This window comes from Salmo salar, chromosome 01 (genome assembly GCF_965601325.2).
Source record: "Salmo salar chromosome 01, fSalSal1, whole genome shotgun sequence".
NCBI lineage: Eukaryota > Metazoa > Chordata > Actinopteri > Salmoniformes > Salmonidae > Salmo > Salmo salar.
The window spans coordinates 52622785-52638065 of NC_138291.1; the positions used below are offsets into that span (position 1 = coordinate 52622785).

General features: G+C 39.6%; 1 protein-coding gene across 2 annotated transcripts in view; it reads left to right on the plus strand.

Annotated features, from left to right (window-relative positions):
• Positions 1-15281, plus strand: part of LOC106604517 (myopalladin) — a 50886-nt gene that overhangs the window by 5405 nt on the left and 30200 nt on the right. For both annotated transcript variants that reach the window (XM_014199196.3, XM_045719093.2), the window contains exons 3-4: positions 13236-13411; positions 13630-13678. In XM_014199196.3, the coding sequence (XP_014054671.3) occupies positions 13236-13411; positions 13630-13678 (225 nt within the window). The remainder of the gene's footprint in view (positions 1-13235; positions 13412-13629; positions 13679-15281) is intronic.

Sequence of the window (15281 nt, forward strand, 5' to 3'; positions counted from 1 at the left end):
AAGCACATTAAGGTCCTGGAGTGGCCTAGCCAGTCTCCAGACCTTAATCCCGTAGAAAATCTGTGGAGGGAGCTGAAGGTTCGAGTTGCCAAACGTCAGCCTCGAAACCTTAATGACTTGGAGAAGATCTGCAAAGAGGAGTGGGACAAAATCCCTCCTGAGATGTGTGCAAACCTGATGGCCAACTACAAGAAACATCTGACCTCTGTGATTGCGAGCAAGGGTTTTGCCACCAAGTACTAAGTCATGTTTTGCAGAGGGGTCAAATACTTATTTCCCTCATTAAAATGCAAATCATTTTATAACATTTTTGACATGCGTTTTTCTGGATTTTTTTGTTGTTATTCTGTCTCTCACTGTTCAAATAAACCTACCATTAAAATTATAGCCTGATCATTTCTTTGTCATTGGGCTGTTTGCAAAATCAGCAGGGGATCAAATACTTTTTTCCCTCACTGTAATTGCTACCCAGAAATTATATTGATTTAACAATGGCTGCATTGGGCCTGTAAAGGACCCCCACAGAGGAAGTTGCCGCCACTATTTTGAAGTAATTTCCTGTCCTATAGAGGAAACACACGTTTAGGTTTCACCTACAAAGAATGACGAAGGTTACTTATACATACTCACGAATTGGGTATGGGAATTTCCACTTGGAGTTGATAAACATAAACAAATAGGGCACTGTCAGCTGTGAGTATAGCTACTGTAGCTAGTAGGGCTGGGAATTGCCAGGGACCTCACGATACGATATTATCACGATACTTAGGTGCAGATTTTGTTGTGCTACAGCCTGAATTAAAAATTTATAAAATGTTGTTTTTGTGTCACGGATCTACACACAATACCCCATAATGTCAAAGTGGAATTATGTTTTTAGAAATGTTTACTAAATAATAAAAAATGAAAAGTAGAAATGTCTTGAGTCACTAAATATTCAATCCCTTTGTTATGGCACACCTAAATAAGTTCAGGAGTAAAAATGTGCTTAACAAGTCAGATAATAAGTTGCATGGACTCACTCTGTGTGCACTAATGGTGTTTGACATGCTTTTTGAATCTCTGTACTCCATCTCTGTACTCCACACATACAATTATCTGTAAGGTCCCTCAGTCAAGCAGTGAATTTCAAGCACAGATTCAACGACAAAGAACAGGGAGGTTTTCCATTGCCTCGCAAAGTAGGGCACCTATTGGTAGATGGGTAAACATTTGAATATTCCTTTGAGCATGGTGAAGTCACTACAAAGATACAGGCGTCCTTCATAACTCAGTTGACAGAGAGGAAAGAAACCGCTCAGGGATTTTAACATGAGGCCAATGGTGATTTTAAACCAGTTAGAGTTAAATGGCTGTGATGGGAGAAACCTGAGGATGGATCAAAAACATTGTAGTTACTCTACAATGCTAACCTAAATGACAGAGTGAAAAGAAGGAAGCCTGTACATAATACAAATATTCCAAAACATACATCCTGTTTGAAATAAAGCACTGAAGTAATACTGCAAAAAATGTGGCAAAGAAATGAATACAAAGCATTATGTTTGGGGCAAATCCAACGCATCGTTGAGTACCAGTCTTCATGGTGGTGGCTGCATCATGTTATGGGTATGCTTGTCATCGGCAAGGACTAGGGAGTTTTTTAGGATAAAAAGAAAAGGAACAGAGCTAAGCACAGGCAAAGTCCTAGAGGAAAACCTGGTTCAGTCTGCTTTCCAACAGACACTGGGATACAAATCCACATTTCAGCAGGACCATAACCTAAAACTCAAGGCCAAATAAACACTGGAGTTACTTACCAAGATGACATTAAATGTTCCTGAGTGTCCTAGTTACAGTTTTGATTTAATTCGGCTTGAAAATCTATGTCAAGACATGAAAATGGCTGTGAAGCAGTGATCTGTGGTGGAAAAAGTACCCAATTGTCATACTTGAGTAAAAGTCAAGATACCTTAATCGAAAATTACTAAAGTAAAAGTTAGTCACCCAGTAAAATACTCCTTATATAAAAGTATTTGGTTTTAAATATACTTAAGTATCAAAAGTAAAGGGTGCACTATTTTCTTGTTTTTTATAAAAATTTCCAGATAGCCAGGGGCACACTCCAACACTCGACATAATTTACAACAAAACATTTGTGTTTAGTGAGTCCGCCAGATCAGAGGCAATAGGGATGATCAAGGATGTTCTCTTGATAAGTGAGTGAATTGGACCATTTTCCTCTCCTGCTAAGTATTCAAAATGTAACGAGTACTTTTGGACGTCAGGGAAAATGTAATGAGTAAAAAGTACAGTTTTCTTTAGGAATGTAGCGAAGTAAAAGTAGTCAAACATATAAATAGTAAAGTACAGATACCCCCCAAAAAATGACTTAAATGGTACTTTAAAGTATTTTTTACTTAAATACTTTAAACCATTGGTAATGATCAACAGCCAACTTGACAGAGCTTGAAGAAGTTTAAAAAGAATAATGGGCAAATATTTTACAATCCAGGTTTGCAAAGCTCTTAGAAACTTAACCAGAAGGACTCACATCTGTAATTACTGCCAAAGGTGATTCTAACCTGTATTGACTCAGGGGGTTGAGTACTTTAAATGAAAATGTATTTCTTTTATTTTCCATTTTCCAGAATTCTTCTTCCACTTTGACATTACAGAGTGCTTGGTGTAGATCGTTGCGAAAAAATGGCAATTAAATCGATTTGAATCCCACTTTGTAACACAACAAAATGTGGAAAAAATCAAGAGGTGTGAATACTTTCGTAAGGCACTGTATTGCAATTCTCCCGCGATTGCGTCGATACTGTGATTTTATTGCGATTCAATGTTCCAAAATTATTGCTCATCCCTTATGTCTGCTGCAGAGGGACAAGAGAGATCCATGAATAAATGAGTTTTGATCAGTCATGGAAATAAAAGTGCTGAAAACAAATTGGCCCCGTATTTTAAAAGAAGTTAGTGAACAAGCTATGAAGGAAATATACTGGAGCTTTGGTGCAGGTACAGCTAACTAGTGCAAAAATAATATTGAGATATTGTCAAAACGATACGATATATCGTAAAAAATAATATCCTGATATGTAACTATCCATTTTTTTACACCATCACTACTAGCTACCAGTGGTGTAAAGTACTTAAGTAAAAATACTTGAAAGTACTACTTAGTCGTTTTTTGGGGTATATGTACTTTACTTTACGATTTATATTTTTGCCAACTTTTACTTCATTCCTAAAGAAAATGATGTACTTCTTACTCCATACATTTTTCCTGACACCCAAAAGTACTCGTTACATTTTGAATGCTTGAATGCAGGACAGGAAAATGGTCTAATTCATGCACTTATCAAGAGAACATCCCTGGTCATCCCTACTGCCTCTGATCTAGCGGACTCACTAAACACACATGCTTAGTTTGTAAATTATGTCTGAGTGTTAGGAGCGTTCCCCTTGTTATATATATATATATATATATATATATATATATATATATATATATAGATATAGATATAGATATATAGACATATATATAGACATATATAGATAGATATAATATATAGACATATATAGACATATATATATATATATATATAGACATATATAGACATCTATCCACACTGTGGTTCCTCCTTTAAAAGTTGCAAGCTTACACCGTGGGACTTAGAGGTACCCAGCTTCATTGCTCCAGACCACCACAAGGGGGAGTTAGAGCACTCATTATGCATTTAGGTCCCAAGGTTTTTATATGAACAATCATATCGAGTGGTTCCAATGATGAATTTGACGGGAGCCACCCGTCCCTGTGTGAAGATGGCTGACAAAACATTACGGTGGAACCAAATGTAAGTAGTTATGTCATAACGAGTCAAGCAAAACATTTACAATTGAGAGGAATATGTTAGTGAATGTAGAGACAAACGTTTGTGCATATTTTTTTGTCAAAGTTAATTTTAAGAAAATCGCTATTTAGCAAGTTAGCTGACTAGCTAACATTAACCAGCTAGTTAGCTAGTGTTATGCCAGGAGAATGAATTCATAATTCGTGTTGTTCAATGTTTTAGGGACTCCTGAGAAAACCAGGCTGTCATCCTGTGAAACAGTGGATGTAAAGAATCTAGCTAGCTAAAGCATTTACTGCAAATTGAATGTACAATTGTGTAAGCTTGCCTTGCTTATACTTGCCATGCAATACAGCTAAAGTAACATAGCTAGCAAACTATTTATTTGCTTATTGTGTAGTGGAGGATAAAAATAACTGTATGCCTATGGATGTGTAGCTAACTACAGTATGTAGCCGATCTCTGTATTGACCCTAAAACGTTAGGTTCTGAACTAATATTCATACCAATCTATGAACCTCAGCTATCATAGTTGTTGTATCAACATCAAGTCTGAATGGCATTAATGAAGCCTATGGATAGAGTAGTAATAATAACTTTATTGTGCCAAGGATGCAAGTCCTATATACACATGTACTGTAGTTATTACCACGCATGAGATCCCCACATTGTAGCCTGTACATTGAATATATTCACTGATCATGTACTCTTCCTTGGCAAATAAAGGTGTGGTTCTGGTATGAATCTCTGAGACATTCTTTTTCAGTCATATCAAACTCCATTATTTGAATGATGCTGTGTCTGCATGTATGTATTACAATTATACACTTCAACAGTGTTTATCACTCCTGCTCCTGGGACATCAATGATTACACATTGTAACTATGCAATAAACTAGAAACATGATTGATTTGTAATTCATATATATAGAAGAAACTATGCATATCTAACTCCCTTCATCTGCATTAATCTGAGGACACAGGATAGTATTTTAATGAGATACTTAATTTCAACCAGTGGAGAATGTAAAATGCTTTATTGAAATAAGTTAATTATCCAGGTGTTATAAATACATAAAACATGCATTATAATTATGATAATTGTAATATTATATTATAAATACAAGTTCAATCTGTACTTCAATGCACATATAGTGTGCATTATAAAACGAGGAAGAAAGACGAGGTGGGGAGATAGGTGTAGAAGACAGAAAGGGAAAAAGGTAAGAACAGCGGCAGACAGCATATGATTCATGAATTACAGTGCTACCCTAATATTCTCTCAGTTCATCACAATTGCGGTGTCTCCTAACCATCCTTGGGCCCCCAGTTGGCGATGACGTGACTGGCTTCCTCTCTCACATCAAAACATACCTGCAGACGAGAGACAGATGGATAGAGAGCGAGCATGATTAAGCAAAACTGACATTGGATCATTAATTCTGGGACTACTACATCTCTGTTTGTATTTCAATGTAAAGCATCTCTTTAATAATACTTCCTGTTGACACAAAAACATGGTGCCTTCTTGTTTGCTTAGTATTAGACATTTTAAATGATTCATACTTTTGATACTTAAGTATATTTGAGCAATTACATTTAATTTTGATACTTAAGTATATTTAAACCCAAATACTTTTGACTTTTACTCAAGTAGTATTTTACTCAGTGACTTTCACTTTTACTAATGTCATTTTCTATTAAGGTATCTTTGCTTTTACTCAAGTACTTTTTACACCACTGTGTAATGGACATGGTGCAACCTTTGGTAGGTAGGCTTGCTAGCAGGTTTTGGTTGTGGTACAGCAAAGCCAAATCAGCCCATACTCATGGTCCTCACAGGGGAAATGAAATGATTGGCTACAATAACTTTGCTCATGATCATGCAGGTGCAAATTATATGTAACTATAAGTTCCTTGTATTTTCATTCGCGGGTGCCTTTTCATTATCTGGATAGACACTTGTGGTTTCTAGTTAACGTTACACCAATCAAAGCAGTGGAGTATACAGTGCATTCGGAAAGTATTCAGACCCCTTTACTTTTTCCACATTTTGTTATGTTAAAGCTTTATTCTGAACTGGATTAAATAGTTTTTTCCCCTCATCAATCTACATACAAAACCCCATAATGACTAAGCAAAAACAGATTTTAAAATGAATGGAAATATCACATTTACATAAGAATTCAGACCCTTTAAGCAGTACTTTGTTGAAACACCTTTGGCAGCAATTACAGTCTTGAGTCTTCTTGGGTATGACGCTTCAAGCTTGGCACATCTGTATTTAGGGAGTTTCTCCCATTCTTCTCTGCAGATCCTCTCAAGCTCTCCCAGTTTGGATGAGGAGCGTTGCTGCACAGCTATTTTCAGGTCTCTCCAGACATGTTAGATCGGGTTCAAGTCTGGGCTCTGGCTGGGCCACTCAAGGACATTCAGAGACTTGTCCTGAAGCCCCTCCTGCATTGTCTTGACTGTGTGCTTAGGGTTGTTTTCCTGTTGGGAGGTGAACCTTCACCCCAGTCTGAGGTCCTGAGTGCTCTGGAGCAGGTTTTCATCAAGGATCTCTCTGGACTTTTTCCCGTTCATCTTTCCCTCGATTCTGACTAGTCTCCCAGTCCCTGCCGCTGAAAAACATCCCCACATAATGATGCTGACACCACAATGCTTCACCGTAGGGATGGTGCCAGGTTTCCTCCAAACGTGATGCTTGGCATTCAGGCCAAGGAGTTCAAACTTGGTTTCATTAAGAGAGTCCTTTAGGTGCCTTTTGGCAAACTCCAAGCAGGCTGTCATGTGTGCCTTTTACTGAAGAGTGGCTTCCATCTGGCCACTCTACCAGAAAGGCCTGATTGGTGGAGTGCAACCGAGATGGTTATCCTTCTGGAAAGTTCTCCCAACTCCACAGAGGAATTCTGGAGCTTTGTCAAAGTGACCATTGGGTTCTTGGTCACCTCCCTGACCAAGGCCCTTCTCCCCCAATTGCTCGTTTGCCCGGGCTACCAGCTCTAGGAAGAGTCTTGGTGGGTCCATACTTCTTCCATTTAAGAATGATGAAGGCCACTGTGTTCTTGGTGACCTTCAATGCTGCAGAAATGTCTTGGTACCCTTCCACAGATCTGTGCCTCGACACAATCCTGTCTCCGAGCTCTACAGACAATTCCTTCGACCTCATGGCATGGTCTTTGCTCTGACATGCACTGTCAACTGTGGGACCTAATATAGACAGGTGTGTGCCTTTCCAAATCATGTCCAATCAATTTGAAGAAACATCTCAAGGATGATCAATGGAAACAGGATGCACCTGAGCACAATTTCGAGTCTCATAGCAAAGGGGCTGAATACTAATGTAAATAAGGTATTTATTTTTATTTTCTTTCCGAAAAATTCTAAAAACCTTTTTTCACTTTGTCATTATGGGGTACTGTGTGTAGATTTGCTGAGGATGTTTTTAAAAAATCCATTTTAGAATAAGACTAACGGGTCTGAATACAAAGGCAATGTATGAGCCTGAAAACAGGAGATTACTCACCACATAGCAGGATCTGAGTACAATTTGATTATTTTTAAGACAATTTAACTTATTTTTATTGAACCTTTATTTAACTAGGCAAGTCAGGTTAAGAACACATTCTTATGACGGCCAAACCTGGACGACGCTGGGCCAATTGTGAGCCGCCCTATGGGACTCCCAATCACGGTCGGATATGATGCAGCTTGGATGCGAACCAGGTACTGCAGTGACGCCTCTTGTACTGGGATGCAGTGTCTTAGACCACTGCGCCACTCGGGAGCTCAATCTAAATGGACATATGAAAGAAGTACAGGAATCAAGGGTGAGTGAGCAATAAGATGCAAAGTGAGACAATTAAGATATTCAGAATGTTGTTGACATTGTCGAATATGAACACCAGTATTTTGTTGGAGTAGCTATTTAACACATTTTGAAATGTATAGCTTTCTTTTGTTTCAAAGAGAAGGAGAGTAAGAAAATCAGTTTTTACAGGTATTTTGTAAATGATCTCAGGGTGATATTTGCTTGTTTGGGCTTGAATTTGCAAATATTCAGATATGCCTCGGGGTATTCTTGATACTGAGCTGGTATTTACATACTGATACCCATGGACTCCGGTACTTTTAGTGAGAGGGTACAGTAAACTCAGAGAAGTGTCACAATTCCTAAGTATAGATCATCTATTGGTTAGACAATACAACTGTCACTGTTTGTCATAAGATATATTGATTGTGACAATGCTCTGTGTGGGATAGTCAAGACAAAGTTTGCCGTTTTCTAAGACATCAAGGGAGATCTGCATGTTTGACAGGTGATTTTAGCAAACAGCTGACAAAGTGCTGTGTGTATTCTGTTTTATGTCTGTAACATTAGATCATTGCAGTGTTTGTGTGCAGCACTCTAAATGCCAGTGGATTTTTATCAGCTCATAATAATGTTCCTAAATATCAGATTGTGTCCTATTTGCCAAGAAATAACAGTAACAGAATGTGGTGTAGTAGTTTGAACCGTTGTCAGGGTTTGAGACTGAACTAGATTCCTGCTTGAATTGATAGACAAAGAGAGGTCACCTGAGCGGTCAGAATAAGCGGGGGCCAGGTGAAGGTCCCACTAGACAATGCTAACCTACTGACACGCTCCTGTCACTGATGTTTCTCCCCACCATTTTGGGAATGGCACATTAGTGTCTTGTGGTGGAATGGAATTGGCTGAGTTGTTAGAAACGTTAAAGTAGGATTTGGTAAAACAGTTGATATGATAGGCGTGTATTTGAAATGTTATATTGTGTTTTATGTCAGTTCTTAGTGCTGTTATGTTGTCTGATTTTATTTGTATTGTGTGAATGGTGTCAATGTATTAAGGATCTATAGATTGTCCGTGTATTGTGCTTGTGTATGAGTTCATGTTTTGCTCACTCTCCACGCTAGATGTTTTAGCGTTATCAGTATATTAAGGAGCGTTTGCCTCTTCGCTTAGTATTTCATATGGTGTGTCATGTAATTTTGATAGAGCTGTATACAGTTGCTATCTGTCAGTTGGTGTGTTAATTTGGGTTTGTTCTTGATGTCGTGGTTATGTTCTCTCAGTATTAAAACTACAATCCTTAGTTGCTACATCCATTTTTGACTTATAAATTAATTATATATATATATATAAGTCAAAAATGGATGTAGCAACTAAGGATTGTATATATATATATATATACCCACTGATATCTTATAAATGCCTCATGAGCTTAGTTCAACTGTCGTACCCCATCAGAACCCAAAATACAAGCTTTTTTTACTACAATGTTTTTGAACAATGTAAATGTAAACAAACACTGTATAGCCTCAAAACATGGTTAAAACTATCATTTTGATATCATGGATGGTCAGTCCTTGCATCCATATGTCTATTAAATTGAAAGTGGTTACATTTCTCCAGGCCCCTGCCTCCGCTTTTTACCAAAACAAAGGCAGGGTGACTGCTTTGTTATTGTTTCATTTAAGGATTCTAGCTTTAAGTGTGCTCTGTATCACCTCCTAGGATTTAGTAGCGCTGGTGTGTCAGGGAATTGTATTGTGCGTATTCTCAGTCTGTTTAATATTGTGTGTATGCGATTGGGACACCCAGTCATAGCCTCCCTAGACTTTGGGGCGTTCTGTTGGGGGGGCTTTCCTCTCTAGGGCTGGAGTCTGGAGGGAAAATAGCCTTGACAGGTGCAGCAGCCAGGCAGTCTAGTAGAGATTAGCTAGCTACTCTACTACTCATACTTTCAAATTAGACCCTTACTCATTAGAACTGACATGCTTTGCCAGATGGACCTTAGGCAGTACATTCCAGTGATGTCTCCTATATGTCAATTGCGCCCAAGTATCAGCCACACATCAGGAGTAAAGTGGGTGATTGCATCAGGGATATTTTGGACACTGGATCATCTTTCTTGATAAGAATCTCAGTTGGGATTTTCTATCTTCTCTAGGGGGCACACCAAGGAGGACCACCTCTCTTTGGAATAAACTCAAACCTTTGCTGAACTATCCAGCAAATCCTTTTGATAGGCTCCCTGGTTTGTTAGAGATTGGGTAGCAGACTTGCAATCCTAGAAAAGGGTTCAGAACATCCTCCGCTTATATTGTGTATTGCATGCTGATTTGTTTGATTTGAAACTTTGTCCAATATTGAGTGAAAGAGAGCGTCCTGTCTCTACGTATTTTACTGGTATGTGACTCACTGACACCGCCCCTGGTTAGAGGGGAATAAAGCAGCTCAAGAGTTAACACACACAGGAGAAGATAAACATGGAGATGTACATGGGGATGGTTTTGTAGTCACGCATCCTATGGTCATAAACTCAGCAAGAAAAGAAATGTCCCTTTTTCAGGACCCTGTCGTTCAAAGATAATTCGTAAAAATCAAAATAACTTCACAGATCTTCATTGTAAAGGTTTTAAACACTGTTTCCCATGCTTGTTCAATGAACCATAAACAATTAATGAACATGCACCTGTGGAACGGTCATTAAGACACAAACAGTTTACAACGGTAGGCAATTAAGGTCACAGTTTTGAAAACTTAGGACACTAAAGAGGCCTTTCTACTGACTCTGAAAAACACCAAAAGAAAGATGCCCAGGGTCCCTGCTCATCTGCGTGAATGTGCCTTAGGCATGCTGCAAGGAGGCATGAGGACTGCAGATGTGGCCAGGGCAATAAATTGCAATGTCTGTACTGTGAGATGCCTAAGACAGCGCTACAGGGAGACAGGATGGACAGCTGATCGTCCTCGCAGTAAGGCAGGTCCTCACCAGACATCACCGGCAACAACGTCACCTATGGGCACAAACCCACCATCGCTGGACCAGACAGGACTGGCAAAAAGTGCTCTTCACTGATGAGTCGCGGTTTTGTCTCACCAGGGGTGATGGTCGGATTCACGTTTATCGTCGAAGGAATGAGCGTTACACCGAGGCCTGTACTCTGGAGCGGTATCGATTTGGAGGTGGAGGGTCCGTCATGGTCTCGGGCGGTGTGTCACAGCATCATCGGACTGATCTTGTTGTCATTGCAGGCAATCTCAACGCTGTGTCTTACAGGGAAGACATCCTCCTCCCTCGTCGTACCCTTCCTGCAGGCTCCATCCTGACATGACCCTCCAGCATGACAATGCCACCAGCCATACTGCTCATTCTGTGCGTGATTTCCTGCAAGACAGGAATGTCAGTGTTCTGCCATGGCCAGTGAAGAGCCCAGATCTCAATCCCATTGAGCACGTCTGGGACCTGTTGGATCGGAGGGTGAGGGCTAGGGCCATTCCCCCCAGAAATGTCCAGGAACTTGCAGGTGCCTTGGTGGAAGAGTGGGGTAACATCTCACAGCAAGAACTGGCAAATCTGATGCAGTCCACGAGGAGGAGATGCACTGCAGTACTTAATGCAGCTGGTGGCCACACCAGATACTGACTGTTACTTTTGATTTTGACCCCCCTCCCTTTGTTCAGGGACACATTATTCCATTTCTGTTAGTCACATGTCTGTGGAACTTGTTCAGTTTGTCTGAGTTGTTGAATCTTGTCATGTTCATACAAATATTTACACATGTTAAGTTTGCTGAAAATAAAAGCAGTTGACAGTGAGAGGACGTTTATTTTTTTTCTGAGTTTATGTCTACCCACACTCACAGACTGGAATAACACCGTTCAGGTAATATTTACTCCCTTGGAGAGTGTGGGGTCAAGTTGGCTAGCCAATCAGGGCCTGGAGAGACTGCATAGCTAGAGCGTGCACAGTGTTGAGACACATGGTTATTGTCCAATTTGGCTGAAGCCATGAGCTGAAGGAGATGTCGATCTCTCACCTGAGGGGGAGAAAGGGTAAGGATGGGTGAGAGTCAGACCGCACAGCTCCAGCCAGACATAAACAATAACACACACGCTAGAAATTAGTCCCACAGCGCTCTCGGCAGGGGGATTCTGTAACACTGAGTATTTATATTTGACTGCATAGTCTCAACTTCATTTATTTTTTTCTGTGTATGCAGAACATTCATTCATGCTGGATCGTTTAGGCCCATAGCTGTCTGAAGGCTTTGTAGCTGACTTATACATATGTCTGGTGACCTCTGCTAAGAGATCGCATAGACACTCTTGTCTACATGTCTATCTGATATATTTTACACTGCATCATTGCCGCATCCTCCCAAAATAGATCTACAGTACAGAGACATGGTGGCTGGTCGGCTTTTTAGTACAGAAGGTATGAGAGGATACCAGTTAGTACAGTAATAAAGGGTTAGTATTTGGCCGTTAAATCATCTCTGATTTAACAAGTGTCTTTATAGAGTTGCCAATCTAGCAGATCAAGGACTCCATAGATGTCATACTGGAAAGCCTGAAAGACAACTTCATGTAAATTCACACTTGAACATCTTTAACTGAATGTTGTAGTAGAGAATACAAAACTAGAAATACTTTTGCTATATCAAATCTGTAAACTTTTGGGGGTATTTACAGAAAATCGTTAAGTTAGTGGAGGTGGTTTTAAACTAGTAACAGTCAGGAACAGTAGTGTATATTTTTCATCTTCAGAACATTATTCCTTTAGATTTTACATCAATCACTATTGGCATATAGCAAGTGGTAACTAAGGGCTCATTTGGCATGGTAAGGTGGTGTGGTGGTGGCTTGTTTTAGGGTGTAAGAGAGCTCACCAGAACTTCTTCCCCTGACCTTATTGTAGGTCAAGACACTCACCACATACACTAATGAGTTATGACTGGAAGAGAGTTGCCAATACAGAAAAGTTGTTCGTTTTTTTTTTCTCATTTTGTCAACTCAACTTGATCTTCATTTAACTTACACTGAGTGTACCAAACATTAGGAACACCTGCTATTTTTCCCTGACAGACTGACCAGGTGGAAGCTATGATCCCTTATTGATGTCACCTGTTAAATCCACTTGAATCACTGTAGATGATTTTTAGGAGACAGGTTAAAGAAGGATTTTTAAGCCTTGAGACAATTGAGACATGGATTTTGTATGTGTGCCATTCAGAGGGTGAATGGGCAAGACCAAAGTTTTAAGTGCCTTTGAATGGGGTATGGAATTAGGTGCCAGGCGCACCAGTTTGAGTGTGTCAAGAACTGCAACGCTGCTGGGTTTTTCACGCTCAACAGTTTCCCGTGTGTATCGGGAATGGTCCCCCACCCTAGGACATCCAGCCAACTTGACACAACTCCGGGAAGCATTGAAGTCGAAAGGGGGTGTGACTCTGTGTTCCTACTGTTTTGTACACTCGGTGTATATTTTGAAGTTGGAAGCAGTTAATGTTATACAGTGGTTATACACAATGGGCTGAATACCTAATGTGCTGACACTAAAAGGAGCATATGTATTGTGTGGCTTTCCAGGTGGTTTTGTGAGGGGAAGGAGCTGGATAACTGCCCTGACTTTCAGATCCTCAACAACGGCGAGTTGCACTCTCTGATCATTGCCGAGGCATTCGAGGAAGACACAGGGCGGTACTCTTGCTTTGCATCCAACTTCTACGGCACAGACTCTACGTCTGCCGAAATCTACGTCGAAGGTGACCATTGAGTTTCGACCTTCAAGTCAAGTGACCGATCTAGAGTGCATCGTCACATAAATTCTTACTATACAACCTAAAAAGTATTACTGCTGATTAATTAGTATCTCCTCTGGTACTAATGTTTAATTTGAAGTTAAAACATTAATATAGACAATCATACTTGAGATCATCCCTGCTAGTGTGCTGCATATCACCCTCTGTTATATGTTATACAGGTGACTCCTCTACAGATTCGGAGGGGGAACAACATTTTGAACTTGCACAGTGAGTACTCTACTCTTCCTCTACTCAAAATATAATTGGAAAACATTTAATTGGGTAGTAAAAGCAAGCTCAAAGGTTTACATTCTGTAATGTAACAGGCCTCAGTGTAGCACATACAGTGCCTTCAGAAAGTATTCACGCCCCTTTACTTTTTCCAGCCTGCATTTAAAATGGATTAAATTGATATATTTTTTTTGTCACTGGCCTACACACAATACCCCATAATGTCAAAGTTGAATTATGTTTTTAGAATTTCTTACAAATTAATATAAAATGAAAAGCTGACATGTCTTGAGTCACTAAGCATTCAACCCCTTTGTTATGACAAGCTAAATCAGTTCAGGAGTAAAACTGTGCTTAACAAGTCACATAATAAGTTGCATGGACTCACTCTGTGTGCAATAATAGTGTTTAACATGATTTTTGAATGACTACCTCATCTTTGTACCCTATACATACAATTATTTGTAAGGCCACTCAGTCAAGCAATGAATTTCAAACAGATTCGACCACTAAGACCAGGGAGGTTTTCCAATGCCTCGCAAAGAAGGGCACCTATTGGTAAAAAAAAGCAAACATTGAATATCCCTTTGAGCATGGTGAAGTTATTAATTACACTTTGGAGGATGTATCAATTCACCCAGTCACTACAAAGACACAGGCATCCTTCCCAACTCAGTTGCCATAGAGGAAGGAAACCGCTCAGGGATTTCACTATTAGGCCAATGGTGACTTCAAAACAGTTACAGAGTTCAATGGCTGTGATAGCACTGAGGATGGCTCAACAACATTGTATTTACTCCACAGTACTAACCTAATTGACAGAGTGAAAAGAAGGAAGCCTGTACAAAATAAAAAATATTCCAAAACATGCCTCTTGTTTACAAGGAGGCCCTAACGTATTACTGCAAAAAACGCAATTCACTTTTTGTCCTGAATACAAAGTGTTGTGTTTGAGGCAAATCCAATACAACACATTACTGAGGACCACTCTCCATATTGTCAAGCATAGTGGTGACTGAATCATGTTATGGGTATGCTTGTAATCGTTAAGGACTGGGGAGTTTTTCAGGATAAAAAAGAAATGGCGCTAAGCACAGGCAAAATCCTAGAGGAAAACCTGGTTCAGTCTGCTTTCCAGCAGACACTGGGAGATTAATTCACCTTCCAGTAGGACAATTACAAAAGACACAAGGCCAAATCCACACTGAGGTTTCTTACCAAGGATACAGTGATTGTTCCTGAGTGGCCAAGTTACAGTTTTGACTTAAATCTACTTGAAAATCTATGGCAAGACCTGAAAATGGTTCTCTAGCAATGATCAACAACAATCCAGATGTGGACAGGTCTTAGAGACTTAACCAGAAAGACTCACAGCTGTGATTGCTGCCAAAGGTGCTTCCACAAAGTATTGACTCAGGGATGTGAATAATTATGTAAATGAGATATCTCTGTATTTCATTTTCAATACATTTCCACAAATTGTTTTAGTTAAGTCATTATGGCGTATTGTGTGTAGATGGGTGAAGAAATAAACAACAATTGTATTCATTTTGAATTCAGGCTGCAACACAACAAAATGTGGAATAAGTCAAGGAGTATG